At 45.6% G+C, this 22,146-nt stretch overlaps 1 protein-coding gene across 2 annotated transcripts in view; it reads right to left on the bottom strand.

Annotated features, from left to right (window-relative positions):
• Positions 1-22,146, bottom strand: part of LOC145536931 (pseudouridine-5'-phosphatase-like) — a 292,667-nt gene that overhangs the window by 5,533 nt on the left and 264,988 nt on the right. Inside the window, exon 6 of one of the 2 annotated variants that reach the window (XM_081567236.1) lies at positions 1,048-1,742. The exons of the other annotated variant lie outside the window; for it this stretch is intronic. Coding sequence (XP_081423362.1) covers positions 1,595-1,742 — 148 coding nt within the window. The 3' untranslated portion in view covers positions 1,048-1,594. Of the gene's footprint in view, positions 1-1,047; positions 1,743-22,146 lie in introns of those variants that run through there. 2 annotated transcript variants of the gene reach the window in all.

The raw sequence follows: 22,146 nt of genomic DNA, 5'->3' as shown, positions 1-22,146 counted from the left end.
TGAGCCGCTCAGTCGTGTCTTACACTTTTCCACCCCCTGGACTGTAGCCCGCCAGGCTCCTCTGTCCATGGGATTCTCCAGGCAAGCATACTGGAGTGGGTTGCCATTCCCTTCTCCAGGGGATCTTCCTGACCCAGGGATTGAACCCGGGTCTCCCGCATTACAGGTGGATTCTTTAACCATCTGAGCCACTAGGGAAGCCCCTATGGAGTGTGGCGGGATGTGCGAACAGACTGAAGTTCAAAACGCAAAGATGCCTAAGGGCTTTCCACTTGACCCAGCATCAAGTGTCAATAATATGAGTCAATGTGGTTTTGAACCATGGAAAAACCCAATGCTCGAAAAACCCATTGGGTTTCACACCCAATGCTCATTTCAAGCTCAAACTGTCTTTGTGAAATCAGTACTTATTAAAAAAAGAAACAAAAAACACTAAAGAAAAGCTAAGTATTGACGGATGCAGAAAAAAGCATACTAGAGATTAATGTCTGCTGCACTCTTTTCGTTAACTTTGGGACTTTTTTACTTACTTCATTTTTATTCCCCGAAGCACAGTCAGGTTGGCTTCCCACGTGGTGCTAAAACCCGCCCGCCAATGCAGAAGACATAAGAGAGGTGAGTTCGATCCCTGAGTCTGGAAGATCCCCTGGAGGAGGGCATGGCAATCCACTCCAGTATCCTTGCCTGGAGCATCCCATGGACAGAGGAGCCTGGCGGGCTACAGTCCACGGGGTCGCAGAGAGTCGGACACGACTCAAGTGACTTGGCAGGCAGGCAAGCACAGTCAGGTAGCTAAGTGGTAAGGAATTCCCTGCCAAATGAAGGAGACATGGGTTCAGTCACTGGGTCGGGAAGATCTCCTGGAGGAGGGCATGGCAACCCACTCTGGTATTCTCGCCTGGAGCATCCCATGGACAGAGGAGCCTGGTGGGCTACAGTCCAGGGGGTTGCAAAGAGTCAGGCACGACTTAGCAACTAAACAACAACCACAAGGAAGCACAGTCACAATTTTCCTCCATCTGTACAAACACATGTGATGGACTCCAATGTAGCTGACTTATTTATTCATTCAAAACCAAGAAGAGGGGTTTAGCCGGAAATTTCCCTTAGGGGAAAAAAATATAGTTCTTACAACAAAGAGTGATGATGACATTTGTCTCAGGAAATGAGCAAGTCATGAACACCATAAAGAAGTGTGGGCACTGTGTCGACACTAATGTGCTACGTATGTTGAGTACGAAGTCGATATTCCGCGCGTGTGACCCCGACACCACAGTTAGATGGATGGAGAAAGAAGTGGAACATACATCTTGTTGCATAAGCGTGGTCCCCTTCTCAGGAGCGCCTAGCACTCCTTTCTTCTGCTTCAAAGGGGGCAGAGCTATTTTCAACCTCAGGACCGAGAAGTGGGTCAAGACAGCGGAGTCGGCACGGCAGAAAAGGCTGGGATAACGAGCCGCTGGGCCCCGGTGACTTACATAATCTGCCGCAGGGAGCCGAGCAGGAGCCACGGAGTAAAGGCTGAGCTGAGAAAGTAGGTTTCCAGGAATCGGGGGTTTAAAACGCAATGGGCACTCACAGCTTCTTCTTAGAGCTACACGCTATTTCTCAAGTGCATGGCTGCGCGATTCTGTGGTTCCTTTGGTCCACACAGTGGTAGAAGACATCTAACATGTTGTGTGATCCTTCGCTTTCTGAGCATCTCTGAGTTCCTCTCTCTTTGGGAGAGGGGAAACTGTGGCCTAGGAACAAGTAAAAGATGAGAAGTTGATATTGATGCTTTCATGTCACTGTGGGCTTCTCTGATAGCTCAGCTGGTAAAGAATCCACCTGCAATGCAGAAGACCCCAGTTCGATTCCTGGGTTGGGAAGACCCCCTGGAGAAGGGAAAGGCTACCCACTCCAGTATTCTGGCCTGGAGAATCCCACGGACTGTGCAGTCCATGGGGTCGCAAAGAGTCGGACACGACTGAGCGATTCTTGCCACCGCGTCACTGAAGCCCGAGGAAGCAAACCTTTCTTAACTCTAAAAATTCAAAATAGCAAGGGAAAACTGATGCACTAAAGATGCACTGCACCAGAAGATAGGAAACAAGACTTACTTTTCAAGTTCTTTTACCTAATTGCTATGGGGTTAAGTTCTCAGTTCTGCAGACACTCGTGATAGAAATGTCTTACTATATCCAGTGAGAGTCAGGACCAAGCATTCCCATAGTGACTCTGCATCTGTAAGCATGTAACTATTTTGTGGGAGCCAAAGCTTTTGAATTCACAAACAGATGGATAGCTGTATACATAAGGATGTATACATAAATACGTGTATACATGTATACATAAATACACAGACAGATGATAGAGTAAAGCAAATGAATGGATGGATAGATAAATAGAGATGATGGATGGACAGACAGACGGATGAATGGATAGGTGGATGGATGGATAGAGAGATGTATGGATGGATGGGTAGATGGATGAATGGATGGATGGATGGATGAATGGGCAGACAGACAGATCAGACTATGCACCCCCAAACATGCCGCTTTGGCATAAGGGTAATTTTAAGACGAAAGGAACAGATAAGCAGCAGAAGCAGGAAGAAGTCTCCACCCAACCCCTTTCTGCCTGAAAGCAGGGCATAAATTTCCCTTTGAGAAGGTGACATAAATTCCCATCTGTAAAGGCGTTCTCCTCTCCCATACCAGAAGAGGTGAACGACTCTTACCTTGCATAACAAGCTTCCTAAAGAACCCTTCACTACCACTCACGAGCACTGGCTGCTAAGAACCGCCACTCCTACGTCTCTGCCTACAGTTCACCAGCCCTGGGAGCCCAGGTATCTTTTTCTTTGTCCGGTCCTGCATGCCTGCCTCTGCACTCAATCGTGTCCGACTCTTTGCGACCCCATGGACTGTAGCCCACCAGGCTCCTCTGTCCACGAGATTCTCCAGGCAAAGATACTGAAGTGGGTTGCCATTTCCTTCTCCAGGGGAATCTTCGTGACCCAGTGATCGAATCCACGTCTCTTGTGTCTCCTGCATTGCAGGCGGGTTTTTTTTTTTTTTCCCATCAGCTGAGCCACTAATTCATCATCTTCCATTAAGGTGGTGTATAAAGCATACCCCAGACCCCCACGTAACCACACTTTGGGTTTTCACTTCTTTCTGTGAAGCCCTCATGCACATAAAAACATTAGCATCAGTAAAGAAACCTGTCCGTCTCCTGTTAATCCGTCTTTTGTCAGTTTAATTCACAAGCCTCCATAAACAGATTGTAAGACAATAGAAGGGAAAAGCTTTTTCCCTCACACCCAGTTGGGAAGGGGATGGGGTGAGGGGGCACAGTAAAAGAGAAACAGATTTAGATGGATGGATGACGGAGAGGAATAGACACATATAGACAGACGGGTGATAAACAGAAACACTCCAAGTTCTGTTTTCTGCAAAGGGTTATGTTAAGGACTAAACAAGAGGATGTATATCAACATCTATTATGATCTACTGCATATTATTTATTATGATTTTTCACATTATTTATTTCTAGATTATGAATAAAGATCTCCACTTATGAAAATTTTTTATTCTTAGGCAAAAATGTTTTGAGTAAGTAATGATAAACCACGGGAAGTAAAGGCGTTTTTCTACTGTTTTTAATACTCAGCTAGAAATGTTACTGGAGGAGAAACTCTGAATCCCTGTTAACTGTTATAAATGAAGGCTGTCTTTTGGGCTTTTAACCCCAAAGTCTGCTTCCTACATAGTTTGGATTCCAGTGCCTCTCATCTTTAAGAACAGTCTCCATTCAGTCGAGTTGGAATCTCTAAGAATCTGCATTTCAAGCACAAGGCTAGGCACTAAGCTTATCTGAAATGACTAACGTGAATGAAACTCAACATGGACACATCTCTGAATCAGCCATTAAAACCATCTGGCCTTATCTGTATGTACCCTGATTTCAGATTCCACATACGTGTGTTAACATACATTATTTGTTTTTCTCTTTCTGACTTACTTCACCCTTTTTGACACCCACATCTCTGTGAGTGACCCAATTTCATTCCTTGTTTGTGGCTCAGTAATATTCCATCATATGTATGTATATCCTAAAGGAGATCAGTCCTGAATATTCATTGGAAGGACTGATGCTGAAGCTGAAGCTCCAATACTTTGGCCACCTGATGGGAAGAACTGACTCATCGGAAAAGACCCCGATGCTGGGAAACATGCTGGGAAAGATTGAGGGCAGGAGGAGAAGGGGACGACAGAGGATGAAAAAGCTGGATGGCATCGACTCAATGGACGTGAGTTTGAGTGAGTTGGTGATGGACAGGGAAGCCTGGTGTGCTGCAGTCCATGGGGTCGCAAAGAGTCGGACACGACTGAGCGACTGAACTGAACTGAACATCTTCTTTGTGCATGCATCTGTTGATGGACACTGAGGTTGGTTCCAAGTCCTGGATATGAGAGATAGCACTGCAACGAACATGTGGACACACTGGGAGAAGGGGCGGGTGGGACGAATTGACAGGTAGCATTGACATATACACACGACCATGATTAAAACGGACAGCTAGTGGGAAGCTGCTGGATAGCACAGGGGGCTCAGCTCGGGGCTCTGTGATGACCTAGAGGGGTGGATCGGGGGTGGTAGGGAAACTAAAGAGGGAGGGGATATATGTATATGTACAGGCGATCTACTTCATTGTACAGCAGAGACCAACACAGCATTGTAAAGCAATGATCCTTAAATACAAAATTAAAATTAATTAAAAAAAAACTGGCCCTAGTTCTCTTTCAGGCCGCCATGAACTAACAATCACTTTCGGAAAAACCCTCTACATTCTTGTATCTTCAGACTTCCCTACACCCCAGCTTGTTACATGACCACTACCCTCAAATGAGACCTTGTGAGTCTAACAAGTTATATATATATTTTTTCCTAGAAGAGAGAGCCCAGCAGAGTCAGCCTGGGGGCAAGTGGCGGCAACCTCTATTCCATCTCAGAGCACCAAGTCTGATCATCTCACAACCCTTGCTCCAAGGATGATAGATTCATGTGGGGCCAGTGAGTCACAAAAAGAGATTTTCAGGATGGAGTGATATCAAGATGTGCATGGGGAAGCTCTGGTTGCCACTGGCAACTGCCTAAGGCTATGATGAAGTAGCCGCTATAATAGAAGCCAATAGCCTGCCGTTCTCCGGACTCAGAGGAGATAGTGACCCCGCGTGTTTAAAGGAGCTTGCGTAGGTATGCTTGTCATTGGCAGCTTGCAGCTTCCGCATGGATGTTTACTACTAAAGTACCTTCACTGATTGAGCTCAGGCTTACTGAGCACCTACTGTATGACTGGAACTTAAGGGTGGTAAGGTGTCCAAGGGCAAAGTCACTCCTACACACTTACTGTATTACTCATCCCAAGCTGGCTTGTGGGGAGGAAAATGATTCTTTATCAGAGTTGCTCCTTGGGACTTTCCTGGTGGTCCAGTGGTTAAGGATCCACCTCCCAAAGCAGGAGACACGGGCTCCATCCCTGGTCCAGGAAGATCCCACAGACCACAGAGCAGCTAAGCCCGTGAGCCACAACTACGGAGCCCGCAAGCTCCAGAGACCACTCTCTGCAACGAGAGAAGCCACAACGATGACAAATCTGCCCACCCTGATCCAGAAAGGAGCCCCTGCTGGCCAGAACTGGGCAAAGGCCATGTGCAGCCATGAAGGCCCAGCACCATCCAAATAAAATAAATGAGTAAATATCTTTTTATTAATTAAAGAAAAAAAAATGCTGTTTTGCAATTCAAGCATCTTCCCAAAGAGGCAACATATTTTTCTCCTTAATTTAGCTGAAAATGTACCGTGTTCTATTATGCCCCAAAGAGTTAATTTTCAATTATCCAAGGTAGTCTTCCAGGTATCTTATTTTTTCAAAGAATTTTCACTGCTACAGTTATTTCTTTCTTTCATCTCAGGATGGACTCAGAAAGAATAAGGGCTAATGTATCAATATGTATAAATATCTGTGCTGAATTCTCAGCGAAATGTTACAATGATCACGGGATGATCCTATCTTTTTGTGACCCCATGGACTGTAGCCTGTCAGGCTCCTCTGTCCATGGGATTCTCCAGGCAAGAATACTGGAGTGGGTTGACATGCCCTCCTCCATGGAATCTTCCTGACCCAGGGGTCGAACCGGGGTCTCTCGCACTGCAGGGGGATTCTTTACCATCTGAGCCACCAGGGAAGCCCACAAATACTAGAGTGGGCAGCCTACCCTTTCTCCAGAGGGTTGTGTGCGGTGTGTGTGTGTGTGTGTGTGTGCATACATACACAGCTGTGTGTTTTTCCATTTGCTCTTATCTTCATAGTAACAGTTTTCAGAATAATCTGTTAATTAAATCTGGGGGCTTTAAACAAAACTATATTACTTGAACTTTTTTTTTTTTTCCCCACAGAAGCATATTTAACATGTGAAATAGCGGCCCCAAATTCTTAGGTCATATCTAAAAAATACTTAAAGCGTATTCAAAGAATACAATTCGTTTTTATTGGACACAATTAACCAGATACAAAACACAATTAGCCAGATAAATATCATGCCAAATTAATGGACCCCACTGAGTTTTCATTTTGCCTGCTTCTTAAGAGAAGCACTCCATCATACTGAAAATAAGCTATGGTTACATAATTCTCTCTTGTACTGTGTATTTATTTTTTTTACCTTGCCAATTTCTGAGGTATCCTTTAAAACCAACCACATATCAAAAACATTCGGTAGAGAAGCGAAGACTCATTAAAAACATATTGATTTGCTAGCTCTGACCGCAATGCCTTTACATCTACAGACATTGCAAGTTCCATATAGTTATTACAGTTGAGAGGAAAGAGGTATGCCATTTTATAGATAAATATAACTTTTATCACTGATTTACGCTGAGAACATTTCTGGAGCAACCATACCAAAATGAAGCAAATTCCATAGTTACTTGACTTTAGGTCAAGAAGTGGAAACTGTGGTCCTCATTGGTTTTTTTTTCCCCCTTAAGAACTATTTTATAAAACTGATCCTTTATACATCACACAGGAAGTTTCTATGAATACTTAACCATCAGTCACATTTACAAACATATTCTTTGCTAAAGCTGATCCTTTATATATCACACAGGAAGTTTCTATGAATACTTAACAAGCAGTCACATTTACAAACATATTCTTCATTCTGTTTGGGTTCACAGATTTCCTTTAGTTTTCCCTAGCGTCCATCTTTCTCTTGGTGGATGCAGAGAAATTAAACAGGTTTTTTTTTTCTTCTTTTTCTTTACCTTTTCTACAATCAGAGTTCAGAAGACCTGTGTTTATAGTCTTCGTTTAGCCAGAGTCTCAACCTAGAGGACATCAAAATCATAAGGGAGTTGTTTAAACTATGACCTGGATCACTCACACCATTTCTGAAAGCTACCGGTGATGCTATGTATGGTGGGGTCTTTTTTGAGTTTATTTTTCCCCTTTCGATATTGCAGACGTTCTGCCGGGAAATTCACCACGTGGGCTCTGTCTGCTTGTTTACATAGCAAGGATAGACCTCAGTGCTCTCATCTCTAACCATGAAGAGGCAGCTCTCTGACTTAACCAGCCCTCCAACAATTCCGTTTTCTTCTTCAATTTCCCCCAGGGTACTTCACTGAGCAATGCGTACTGCACTACTGGAAAATTATCGATAATTATGACATGGGGACCTGCAGATACTCCCGCTGGACCTTTTCAAAGGGGTAAATCACTTGACCTTGTAGAGAGAGGTCTACTCTAACATACATTATGCCCACAGATATACTTGTGATGATCTTTCAAACCATAAGCAAGTACAACAACTGAGTTATAATGTTCCGAAGGTAAAACTGGAAGGCTTTTGGCTTTTTCTGTGTTGTCCTTAAATCCCATTAAATAAACTTTTGCCCCTGCAAGAGAAACATATTCCAATAGATATCACCACTTATTAGGTTGGCAAAAAAAACGTGTTCCAGTTTTTCCAAAAGACGTTACAGAAAAACCCAAATGAACTTTTTGGCCAACCCAACACATACCGTTTGTCAGATAATTGTAGCTCCGTATAGCTGTACGTGCCAAGTTTTTTCTATCCGTATGGACTGTGGCCGGCCAGGCTCCTGTGTCCTTGGGATTCTACTGGAGTGGGTTGCCATGTCCTGCTCCAGGGGATCTCCCCAACTCAGGGAGCGAACCCGCATCTCTTACGTCTCCTGCATTGGCAGGTGGGTTCTTTACCACTAGCACCACCTGGGAAGGCCTCTATCTCCAAACACACTGGTTAGACCGGATGTGTGTTTTTCTCATCCCATTACGTTAAATGTTGGAGGAAGAGAATATTGCCATTGAGAATAAACCCATAAAATGGTTCCAGATGACTTAAGTGCTCAAGAACATGTGGTTTATCCATACGATGGGATCCTACTTAGCCTTAAAAAAGGAATGAGATGGTAACTCATTCCACAACTGGGCTGAACCTTGAGGCCAGTGTAGGGAAGGAAGACGAATTTCCCCTCTATACGTCTGAGATCCCTGTAATAAAAGACAGATGAACAAGAGGAAAACAAGCAAGTTTATTAATATGGGTGCCTCCTGTACATACATGGGAGAGACCAAGGAAAAACGAATAACTACAAGAGGTGACTTAGAACTGTGGCTTTCAGAGGGTCTTCAACAAAGAATAACAACTTAAGAAATAGCAGGACAAAGGAGGCTAGTTTTAGGCACCCAAGATCAAACTGTGGGACATTGGACTGCTGCTGCTGCTGCTGCTGCTGCTAAGTCGCTTCAGTTGTGTCCAACTCTATGCGACCCCACAGACGGCAGCCCACCAGGCTTCCCTGTCCCTGGGGTTCTCCAGGCAAGAACACTGGAGTGGGTTGCCATTTCCTTCTCCAATGCGTGAAAGTGAAAAGTGAAAGGGAAGGTCGCTCAGTCGTGTCCGACTCTTAGCGACCCCATGGACTGCAGCCTACCAGGCTCCTCCATCCGTGGGATTTTCCAGGTGAGAGTACTGGAGTGGGGTGCCATTGCCTTCTCCGGGGAAGTTTGACTAATGGCAGATAAAGTCCGGTTAGGAAAGTGTTATGTAGACTCCTGGCTCCTAGGGTCTAAAGTTGTCTCTGGTGAGTAACTTTTGTCTTTCCTGGTAGAGAAGGGAGGAGGAACGTCACTGCGAGTCTATGTCCCGCTTTTAGGCAAATGGAGGGGTCCAGGGAGCTTTGCTTTCCTTCTATGCATTTCTTCTCAGTGGCCTTCAGATCAGAGCCACGGAGCTGGCGTATTTTGGAGCTGGCATATTCTGACTACTCTTTAACACTGTGCTCAGTGAAATAAAACAGATGCCAAAGGATACGCATCGCGTGGGTCTGTGTACATGGGGTACCTGGAACAGTCTGGATCCGGAGCTACAGAAAGTGTGGCTTCCAGGGGCTGGGGGTGGGGAGGGGCTAGGACGAAGGAGGAATAAGAAGTCACCATTTGATGAGGAGGGAGTCTCCACAGCTTCGTAGAAAACAGACTTGCAGTTGCCAAAAGGAAGAGAGATGGATGCATTGCGAGCCTGGAATTGGCAGATGTAAGTTATTATATAGAGGAGGGATAAACAAAGTCCTCACTGTGTAACATGGGGAATTACATTCAATACTCTGGGATACAGCTTAACGGAAAAGAATATTAAAACAGAAGGCACACCTATGTATAACAGACTCACTCTGCTGTACGACAGAAATGAACACATGGTAAGTTGACTGTACTTCAATAAAATTAATTTTAAAAATAACTATGGGGTTTCAGATTGGGAAGGTGGGAACAGTTCTAGACATGGGCAATGGTGATTGTTGCAAGGCAAAGTGAATGTAGTTAATACCGCTGACCTGTTAACATGTATGTATTACACATGCATGTATATGTATACATACATGTATATATATAACTGAACCACTGTGCTGGAACCTGAACCTAACACAATATTGTAAATCAACTATACCCTGATATAAAACAAAGATTGTAGTCAGAAAAATGCCACTGATCTACACACTTAAAAGAAGATTAAAATGGTAACATTATGTTATGTATGTTGCTGCCGTTTTGTCACTAATTTGCGACCGATTCTTTTGCAACCCGCCAACTATAGCCCACCATGGGATTCTCCAGGCAAGCATACTGGAGTGGCTTGCTATTTCCTTCTCCAGGGGAGCTTCCCAACCCAGGGCTCTTCTTCCTTAGAAACATATATTCTCAGTCAAATGCTACACAAACAGAATGACAGCAAACAGCCCATTTCATATATTTATTTATATAAATATATAATATATTTATTTATTTATCTAACCCTATTATAAATAAATAAATAAATATATATATATATATATATATTTTTTTTTGCTGTTTAGTTGCTGAATTGTGTCCAACGTTGCAACCCCATGGACTATGGCCCACCAAGCCCCTCTGTCTATGAGATTTCCCAGGCAAGAATACTGGAGTGGGTTGCCATTTCCTCCTCCAGGGATCTTCTCAACCCAGCAATCAAACCAGGGCCACCTGCATTGGCAGGCAAGTTCTCTACCACTGAGTCACCTGGGAAGCCCACGTTATGTGTATTTTACCATACTTTTTAAAGGATGGCCTAAATAAACATCAGGAATAGTGTGATCGGTTCTAGAGTGTTCTGTGCCATAGAGAAATGGAATATTTCCTGCCATATCAGTAAACAAAGGACGTCACAGTCACCAGCTCCCGAAGCCGCCATAGATGGTGAGCCCCAAGGGAACTCAGGAAGGAAAGGACATCTGTCTTCAAGCAGCATCAGACTGCAGCCACTCCCCACGGCGAGCCCTGAGGAAACCCAGGATGTGAACACACAGGACACTGGTCCCCGATAGCTGAGGGCAGATAAAAGGAATGACTTCAGTGCACCCAGACTCTTGCATTTCCCCATACACAGATAAGGGCTAAATTCTTTAACTTGGGACATCTGATCTTATTTAATTAACAATGGGCTTCCCTGACAGCTCAGCTGGTAAAGAATCCGCCTGCAATGCAGGAGACCCTGGTTCGATTCCTGGGTTGGGAAGATCCTCTGGAGAAGGGATGGACTACCCACTCCAGTATTCTTTGGCTTCCTTTCTGGCTCAGCTGGTAAAGAATCTGCCTGCAATGCGGGAGACCTGGGTTCCATCTCTGGGTTGGGAAGATCCCCTGGAGAAGGGAAAGGCTACCCACTCATGTTCCAGGACAAAAAAGAGCTTGCAAGGAATTTTTTTCTTTTTTAGGGCTTCCCTCATAGCTCAGCTGGTAAAGAATCACCCTGCAATGCAGGAGACTCCAGTTCGATTCCTGGGTCAGGAAGATCCGCTGGAGAAGGGATAGGCTACCTGCTCCATTCTTCTTGGGCTTCCCTTGTGGCTCAGCTGGTAAAGAATCCGCCTGCAATGCGGCAGACCTGGGTTTGATCCCTGGGTGGGGACGATCCCCTGGAGAAGGGAAAGGCTACCCACTCCAGTATTCTGGCCTGGAGAATTCCATGGACTGTGGAGTCCAAGGGGTCGCAAAGAGTCAGACACGACTGAGTGACTTTCACTTTCAATTAACAATAATTTTTCAGTGTTCAGACTACTTGCCCTTCGTTGCTAAACTATATAACCCGGCTCCTCCCCCACCTCCTCGACGCAGTTTCTCAGAGGTATCTGAGGTGCTGTCTCCCAGACTGCAGTCCTTATTTCACCTCAAATGAAATGTAACTCACAACTCACATTGTGCATATTTTTCAACACCATGGCACACTCTGGAACCATGATGGGCTGAGTCTCTGTCGCCCACAGGATGGACTGTAGTAAAGCAGCAAGAACCCTGGTTAGACACGTGGGTGATGTCAACCTGTGAACTTGGCACTTTACTGCATAACTGGAGAAACGTTTATCACCATTTTCCTAATCTGTATCATTTCTACACTTGACCTCAACTTCACTAGCTCACTATTCATTTTGGGCTGTGTCTGTTCTTTGCTGACAAAGGTCTATACAATCAAAGCTATGGTTTTTCCAGTAGTCACATACAGATGTGAGAGTTGGGCCATAAAGAAAGCCGAGTGCCGAAGAATTGATGCTTTTGAAATGTGGTGTTGGAGAAGACTCTTGAGAGTCCCTTGGACTGCAAGGAGATCCAACCACTCCATCCTAAAGGATATCAGTCCCGACTATTCATTAGAAGGCCTGATGCTGAAGCTCCAATACTTCGGCCACCTGATGAGAAGAGTCGACTCACTGGAAAAGACCCTGATTCTGGGAAAGATTGAAGGCAAGAGGAGAAGAGGGCGGCAGAGGATGAGATGGTTAGAAAGCATCACCAACTCAATGGACATGAATTTGAGCAAACTGTGGGAGATGGTGAAGGACAGGGAAGCCTCCCATGCTGCAGTCCATGAGGTCTGAACCAGTCGGAGATGACTGGAAAACAACAACAACAAACCCTAAGGCAAGAAACTCCCATGGGATTTCCAGCAGTCCTGGCTGAAAGACCCAGGAAATGCATTCCTCCCACCAAAGCAAGTTGAATTCCGCAAATAGTTTAGCAGCTCAAACAACTACCAATCAGGCGGTGAAGCCTTGAGGAAACAATGGTCTATCTGTTTCCACATTCCTGAATTGAGTCATCTTTTTTTTTCCCTCTCTCTCTCTTTTTTGTCAGCCTCATAGAAAGAATTCTTCTGAAATGCCAACTGTCTATGGTAGCCTTCCGGGAGAACCCGCTGTCCCCCCAAGCAGTGTGACAGCAACTGTATGGAGAGCGTTTTCCAAAATAAGACTTGTCTCTCTGCCAGGACAGAAATAGACTCTGCAGCCTGAGGGAAGACCCTCTCTGTCTCCCACCCATTTCCCTAATCTGTAAACCGCAGGTCCCAAGGCTGTCAGACAGCTCCTAAAAGCGCTGAGGAGATAAATAGGATGACCTCCGGGCGGTCCTTGGGGTTTTGAGAAAATGTCTTGCACACACAGAAATGAGAGGCGTTCTGATAGCAGCCTCCGTGGTACCAGGGTTCGTGCTAAACAGATGACTTAACCCGTGGCAGGAAACCGTAAGCCCTTCTCGGATGCTTTGTCCTTTCAGGAAATGATCTTTGCAGATGAACACATCATCGGTTCTTTAGCTGCCTTTATTCTGATTACTCTCATAGCCATCACCTCTATGGCCCGGGTCCCTGTAAGAGAGTCACATGAGGATAAACAGCAGTGTCAAGAGTTGGTTGGGACCAGGCACCCAGAGGGTACTTAACCTGTGTCAAGGTGTCTCCTGATGATGCTGGCTTCCTGTTCCACCATGTAAACTACTCGTGAAAGAGGGATCGGGGCCAGTTACTTCAGTTCCAAAGGCAACACAGACTCGGAGACACAGGGTGGTTCAAATGCGGCCAGCCTTCCTCCTCCCTGCCAGGCACAGGAAACCTCTGGTAGACACGGCCCTGGACGTAGAGTCCATTCTCCCCAAACACTGAAAGAAGAGCACAGCTCAAGGGGCCTGGAGCTCGGAATAGAAGCTCATCCTCCAGACTGCTTCCCCAGACCCAGCTAGGATCATCCTCCAGCTTAAGAGACTAGGATTAGGGGATGTCACTTCCCTCCTCCCATGCCCGAGGGACCCTGCAGAGCCAAAGAAATGAAACCCGAGTGCTCAGTACAGCACTCAGCCTCTCCCAGCCTCTGCCTCTGAGAGCCGTCCCACCTCACGTGGAACTGACCAACCCCCATGGCAACTGTTGCATTGAGCCTCTGGATAGAAACCGGCCAGGTCCCTGACCCCATATTAGGTAAAAGATCCACCCTGTTCCCACCCTACAGCATCCTAACCAATCACCTAATGCCACCCTTCCAGTAGGAAATTTTTTATCTTGTGCTCTGTCTTATCCGAGTCTTTGCAACTCCATGGTGACCCACGCCATTTCCTACTCCTGGGGATCTTCCCGGCCCAGGGATCGAACCTGGCTCTCCTCCACTGCAGGCAGATTATTTACCACGTGAGCCACCAGGGGAGACTTGAGGCTATAAGAATCGACTATGAGTTTGCAAAAGGGGTCGTCTCTCCCTCGAGCCCACTTGCTGTCCCACCAGCATCTCCCACTCTAATAAGGTCTATTCTCCTGTCATTTCGTCTCACGTCTGGAAATCCTGTTCCACCTTGCGCACGGACCACGACAGTCTTCTTTGGAAAGTTCTGGATGCCCGAGACAAAAGGACCCCTTCACTGCACTGTGTTTGCCTCCCTCAAGGCGAGGTATGGTGTTTCCCCAACTGGTCCAGTAGGCCACCCACCAACACCCCCTCGAATATTAGTTCCATCTGGCAGAGGTTAGGGTTAGCTCCCGCTTCCTGGGCTCAGCACAGAGCCTGGCTTATGAGCAGCCCTCAACAAGGGGGGCTTGGGTGGAGTGGGTTATATATGAATAGAGTCCTAAACATGATGGATTCCGGGGCTCAAATCTATCCACCTATCCACCTCCCCATCTATCCACCTATCCATCTCCCCATCTATTCATCTATCCACCTCCCCATCTATGCATCCCCCATCTATCCATCTCCCCTTCCCCCATCTATCCATCTTCACATCCCCCCCTATCTATCTCCCCATCTATCCATCGCCCCAAGTATTTATTCCCTCATCACCCCATCTATCCATGGCCCCATGCCTCCATGGCCCACCTGTCTCCCCATCCATCATCCATTTCTCCATCACCCCCATACATCCATGGCCCCATCAAAGATCAGGAGCTTATCACTGCACAAAGTTCCTGTTTCCCTGTTTTTCTTACAATTACTTTAGCTATCTGATTTCATCTCAAGCACATAAGAGGCAAGGTGTGTTTGCAGCCTTTTTCCCCATCCTTGTGGTCATTGCTGTGTGTTGCTCAAACACTGGAAGCCGCCTTGCTCAAAAGATCTTGAAAACAGCCCAGATCTTGTCATTTACATGCCAGGTCAATATAAATGACAGAGAGAGAAAAATATGCTACGTGTTGGGCTGCCCGGTTGAAAGGAACAGGTTACTTTGCTTTTCTTATGCCTCCGCTGCATAGAAACATCACCTGTAGGCTGGAGGAAGGGACTTAAGGCTTCTCTGTGTATTAAATGCTGGGTGGTTTTGCAGACTGCACAAAACTATCTGTCCAACCCCTCGAGGCTCTCCCAAGGCCAGGAAATACCCCTCCAGCGCAAGCCCTGCCCGCGGGGTCTGGCTGACTCACACAGACACAGCGCATATTCTGCCCACCCATCTGACCACCAGTTGTCACAGCCGCAGGTGATTAACCCACAACGTGTGCAGCCCTGACTCAGCACTCTGGCCCTCTGGCTCATCTCTAAGCTGCCAGGCTCATAACAATAACAGTGCCCTGTCTACAAATGCAGGGTGGGCAGCCCAACTCAGGATGCCATCAAGCTAGCGAGCCAAGAGTTCTTGGTGATGATAGTAGACATAGTTCTTTGAGATTCCCTGTAGTTTGCGTTCAACTATGATGAGGAGGTCAACTCTCTGCCACAGGCAGTAGGCTGGACAAGGAGTGTGCTTTTCACCAGAGGAGCAGGGCATGATGACCTGCAATTCCACTGTACTATATAGGGCTTCCACGATGCTTTCGGAAGGAGCCCCAGAGGGTCGGGACCGCTCAGCTTCAGGAGAGGCAGATGTCCCAAATTGGAAAGTCTTTATCAGATCTTTGCAAGTAACACCAAGGGGTGGTTGGGCTTTCCAAGAATGCAAGCTCCCGTTAGCCAGGAATCATGCTTTTTCAGCTGTAACAGGCAGTTAGCACAATGGTGGTCACTGATAGGCTGAAGTTACTTGTTTAGCTTTGTCTTTTCCACTCAAGCGCAGTACCCCGGAACAGGACAACATTTCAAATAGCTTGTCGGAGACACAGAATGAGGCAGAATCTATTGGGATGATAGCCTTTGTGGTGCAGGAGGAAGCCGGCAGTGGGAGGCAGCTAGGTGTAGGAAGGGCTGTGTGTCAGAGACGCTGAGTCCAAAGACATGGGCATAAAGGAGCCTCCCAGAGGGGAAAGAGAAAAACACGGTCCCACAGGGATCAACTCTCACTTCAAACTCATAAGGCAGGTGACAAGAGTCTGCAACAGCTTATCGTTTTACGGGAAACTTACTAGATGTTAATTACAGAGAAACGCGAAAATCTAGATAGTTAATAACTCAACCATGTAGTGATAACCACGGACAAATTTATAGACAGACAAGCAACAGGCATATAGTAAATGGACAGATACACAGAGGCACTGACAAAGTCACAGACACAGATGTTTAGACAGACAGATACAGATACAGAAACACGGACAGATGAGCTTGCTAGATAGAGACACCAATACAGACAGATGCTGGGAGAGATTGAAGGCGGGAGGAGAAGGGGACGGCAGAGGATGAGGTGGTTGGATGCCATTACCGACTCGACGGACATGAGTTTGAGCAAGCTCCAGGAGTTGGTGATGGACAGGGAGGCCTGGCGTGCTGCAGTCCATGGGGCTGCAAAGAGTTGGACATGACTGAGCGACCAAACTGAACTGATAGACAGATGACAGAGATAAAAAGATAGGGATAGTTATAGATGGATGATAGATACAGGTGTATATAGATATATCCTATCTAAATAATAAATATAACTTCATATAACATATAAATATAACCCAAATTTTGGATATATGTTGCTCAACCTTGCATGGCAAACCATATAAAAGTACAGCTAAAAATCTCCAAAAAGAAAATATAACTGAGTCTTCAAAACAAACTTCATCCATTCTTCTTTTAACATATGATTATCACATCTCCAATGTCCTAAATTGGCTACCTGTTCCAGTTACATATATACTATATTCAAAAACCATATATATGTGTGTGTGTGTGTGTGTGTGTGTGTGCATACCAATTTACATTTATATGTATTATATTTATATGCACATTATAATATGCATGAAAGTGAAAGTCGCTCAGTTGTGTACGATTCTTTGCAACCCCATGGACTATACAGTCCATGGAATTCTCCAGGCCAGAATACTGGAGTGGGTAGCCTTTCCCTTCTCCGGGGGATCTTAACAACACAGGGCTTGAACCCGGGTCTCCTGCATTGCAGGTGGATTCTTTACCAGCTGAGCCACAAGGGAAGCCCAAATATGCATACAATATGCATATAATATTATATCTGCATACACAGTATCCTTTCCAAAAGGGAGCTCATACTGATCATTTTCTTCTAATTTAACAGTGGATCATAATCATTTTCCCATCTCAAAAAATTATTTTGCATCATTTTGATCAACCACATAGCATTCCGCTGGGTGGCTATAGTAAGAGAAGAAAACCTCTGTCCTTTTAGGGTCTGAAATGGGAGCCTGTGAATTAAACTGACATAAGGCAGTACTCTTGCCTGGAAAATCCCATGGACGGAAGAGCCTGGTGGGCTGCAGTCCATGGGGTCGCGAAGAGTTGTACACGACTAAGCGACTTCACTTTCACTTTTCACTTTCGTGCATTGGAGAAGGAAATGGCAACCCACTCCAGTGTTCTTGCCTGGAGAATCCCAGGCATGGGGGAGCCTGGTGGGCTGCCGTCTATGGGGTCGCACAGAGTCGGACACGACTGAAGCGACTTAGCAGCAGCAGCAGCAGCAGCAGCAAGGCAGATTAACAGAGCAACACCATGCACATGTTAATTAATAGTTTGCATGCACAGAGGAGCTTCCATAGGAAAAATCAAGACGTAAAGAAGTGCTTAGGACTTACATGCCTTTTTCTTAAAGGAAGGATGAATTTGTGGAGAAATGACTAGAGGAAGATGGTGTAAATGTCTAGGGGTGGTGAAATGTGGGAAGATGGCCACAACATACACGGGGAACTAACGCAAGGTCAGGGTTGTTTCAGGGTGTTAGCGCTGCCTCCCGGCTTGAATTCTGGAGGACAAGACGGACCCCAAACAAACATGCCAAAACACAGATACGTGAATTGCTACCAGGAGATGACTTGTGAGGCACGGAAATTCAAACAGCGACAGAGTCAGGGCTGGTTTGAGCTGAGGACTCTTGAACTTGACCTTGATGCAGAACCAGAGAGGAAGACCCACTCCTGGGAAGTAGGCTCTTTAGAGCAGAGGGAAGAGTTTTGATGGCCAGATGGAAGCTCATTAAATTTACTAACATGGACGAAGAAATCCAGAATACACCTCCACTGCAATAAAGCTACTCTGAGCTGAAGACATTCGACAATGAACAGATGCAGGAAAGAGGCTCTGTTGGAACCCTCCCTTGCTGCGCCGAAAAGAGTCTCCCAAAAGATGTCAACTTTGGTAAATTCCTATAAATTCCCCTTCGAGGACGGCTCCTTGCACCCCGGAAAATGAACTCCCATCAGCAAGGCAGCAAGAAGGGAACCCACCTGAATGGACATTGTCACAAATCCATCCAACCTGCGATGAATGCTCCTGAAGACCCACTAATCCCTCCTAAATGTTATTTATACCTCCATAAATACCCTTCTCCCTGCTTCCCCTTTCCATGCAAAGATGATCTATCCGCTCTAAATGCTGGCACCTCGAGCCGCCTGGCGTGTGAGTTCCCAGGAGTGTATGTACGTGAATAAACACTTTCCCAGGAGTGTATGTACGTGAATAAACACTGCTTTTCCTCTCGTCCCTCTGTCTTTTGTCAGTGAACTTTGCACCGTCTTATCGATGGAACTCACAGGGTGGAGGAAAAGCTTTTTCCTCCCTGATGTGATTAACCACGTAACAGTTTACAGTACAATTTTTCACACCAGGCAAGAATACGGGGGTGGGGTTGCCATTTCCTCCTCCAGGGCATCTTCCCAACCCAGGGATCGAACCAGAGTCTCTTGCATCTCCTGCATTGGCAAGTGGGTTCTTTACCACTGAGCCACCTGGGAAGCCCCCAATACATAAGTGAATCAATTCAAAAGTCACATTCCATGCAAAATATCGTGTAACAGAATTGAAGATACACCATCCACTCAGCATTTCATGGGAAGAGAGAGCTGGGCAATTAGGCAAAAATGTTCAAAGCGATGAGTGTAGAAGAGGAAAGAAATATCATGATGTACAGACACTGTGATTACCTACATGGAAATCCAAGAGAATCTTTAGGAAATCTGTGAAGAAGAGTGTTCCGCAAAGCTTCAGAAGACAAGAAGAATACACAAAGAAAGCAATATGCATCCCTCTATACCAGCAACACAGCATTAGAAAACATCCCTTAGCAAGCATTATATTACAAAAACAATTTACAATTAAGCAATCAATCATAAAATACCTAAAGTGCACCTATCATAAGACATGAGAGCCCATTATAAAGAGAGATGAACAAGACCATGTTTATGAAGACCATAAAAAGATGTAACAAATGACTACATAGACTTTGAGCTCAGTTTGTAAAGAATCCGCCTGCAAGGCAGGAAACCCGGGTTCAATTCCTGGGTCAGGAAGATCCACTGGAAAAGGGATAGGCTACCCACTCTAGTATTCTTGGGCTTCCCTTGTGGCTCAGCTGGTAAAGAATCTGCCTGCAATGTGGGAGACCTGGGTTTGATCCCTGGGTTGGGAAGATGCCCTGGAGAAGGAAAAGGATATCCACTCCAGTATTCTGGCCTGGAGAATTCTATGGACAGTCCATGGGGTTGCAAAGAGTTGGACACGACTGGGCAACTTTCACTTTCCACTAAAGGGAAGATGCAACAATCTTTCAAGATGTTTATTATCCTCAGAGTAAGCCATCAGTTCAATGCAAATGTAGCATAACCATGATAGAGTATTTCTTTACACTGGAAACGATGGTGATTTTTTTCACATGGACAGTGAGTGTACAAGAACTGCCAATGCTATTTGGAAGAATAATAAAAGTTGGGGGCAATTCTCCTACTAAACAGCATTACAACAGGATACATCACATAGAAAGTTTATAGTAATTAAAACAACGTGATGCTGGACAGTCAGCTTGACTAAAGGAACAGGGAAGAGGGATGAGAAGTTGATGGAGGTGTTAATAGGAATATAATATGAGGGTTTCCTGGTTGGTGGTCCAGTGGTTAAGAATCCGCCTGCAATGCAGGATACCTGAGTTTGATCCCTGCTCCATGAAGATCCCACACGCCACAGAGCAACAAAACCAGCGTGCCACAAATACTGAGCCAGTGCTCCAGAACCAGCAGCCACAACTACGGAACCCACGGTCCACTATGATTGAAGCCCACAGGTCTAGGGCCCCATGCGCTGCAACAAGGGAAGCCAGCAGACCACACACCACAAGCAGGGAGCAGTCCCCACTCTCTGCGATTAGAAACAGCCCATGCACATCAAGGGACATGAGTTTGGGTAAAAACTCCGGGAGTTGGTGATGGACAGGGAGGCCTGGCATGCTGCAGTTCATGGGGTCTCAAAGAGTCGGACAAGACTGAGCAACTGAACTGCAACTGAAAAATGAATATCCAGAGCAGCCCCCAAATAAACAGATATTAAGAAAAAAAAAAGAAGCATAATATGACAAAAATTCAGGGCAAACTGATGGGGTGGGATATAGACAGGCCGCTCAATAAATGGTGCTGGAAAACTTCTGTGGGGCAGACGGGACAGAAAGAGAGGAGAGATTCCTGCATTGCCCTACTAAAAACAAATATAATGAATAACTAAAAAAAAAAAAAATGTATATCTAACTTGTAAATGAAAGTGTCTCAACAATTAGAAGAAAGTAATGAAAATACTTGTAAGACCTTGAACTAAGAAAATTTCCCAAAGGCACTCGACAAACAAACCTTATGTAAGGGAAATATTGGCATTTTCCTGTTGTTTAGTTGCTACAACTCTTCTGCGACCCCATGGACTGTAGCCCACTAGGCTCCTCTGTCCATGGGATTCTCCAGGCAAGAACACTGGAGTGGGTTGTCATTTCCTCCAGGGGATCTTCGCGACCCAGGGATTGAACCGAGTCTCCTGTCTCTCCTGCATTGGCAGGCAGGTTCTTCATCACTGAGCCACCTGGGAAGCCCAGATATTGGTATGTCAAGTCACATTAAAGCCAGAATTTCTGCTCTGTAGAAGACATTGTAAACCAGTTTAAGAGACAAGCCATGGACTCAGGGAGAGACTTTCAAGGGATGGACTGGTTGGATCTCCTTGCAGTCCAAGGGACTCTCAAGAGTCTTCCCCAATGCCGCAGTTCAAAAGCATCAATTCTTCAGGGCTCAGCTTTCTTTACAGTCCACCTCTCACACCCAAACCCAAAGTGGATTATTTCCTGCCTCAGCAAAGAGGTCCTACACCTCAGAAAGGGAACACTCAAGGAGAAAGTGGTCAATTAGTGTAAGAAGGTGATTTATAGTGCAAGGGACTGAATAACAAAAAGCACTACAAAAATGTGTTCAAACTCTGAAAATTAAGAAAGAATGCCTTGAAATGTCAGCGAGCCAGCCTGTGATACTAAGTAGACTGGTCTAAAAATTACAAGAAAAGGCAACACCAAGTGCTGTTAAGGCTGTGGAAAATGGAATTTTTAATACTCTCATAAGTCTAAAAAGCAGAGACATTACTTTGCCAACAAAGGTCCGTCTAGTCAAGGCTATGGTTTTTCCAGTGGTCATGTATGGATGTGAGAGTTGGACGGTGAAGAAAGCTGAGCACCAAAGAATTGATGCTTTTGAACTGTGGTGTTGGAGAAGACTCTTGAGAGTCCCTTGGACGGCAAGGAGATCCAGTCAGTCCATCCTAAAGGAGATCAGTCCTGGGTGTTCATTGGAAGGACTGATGTTGAAGCTGAAACTCCAGTACTTTGGCCACTTCATGCAAAAAGTTGACTCATTGGAAAAGACCCTAATTCTGGGAAGGATTGGGGGCAGGAGGAGAAGGGGACAACAGAGGATGACATGGTTGGATGGCATCACCGACTTGATGGACATGGATTTGGGTGGACTCCGGGAGTTGGTGATGGACAGGGAGGCCTGGTGTGCTGCGATTCATGGGGTCACAAAGAGTTGGACACAACTGAGCGACTGAACTGAACTGAACTGAATTCTGAAATATTCCACTTTTTTAAATTTATTTTTTAATTGGTGAAAAAAT

This window comes from Giraffa tippelskirchi, chromosome X (assembly GCF_054371585.1).
Source record: "Giraffa tippelskirchi isolate mGirTip1 chromosome X, T2T-mGirTip1v1.2.pri, whole genome shotgun sequence".
NCBI lineage: Eukaryota > Metazoa > Chordata > Mammalia > Artiodactyla > Giraffidae > Giraffa > Giraffa tippelskirchi.
The sequence above is the reverse complement of the archived record's forward strand: the minus strand, read 5'-3'. Positions and strand labels throughout refer to the sequence as shown.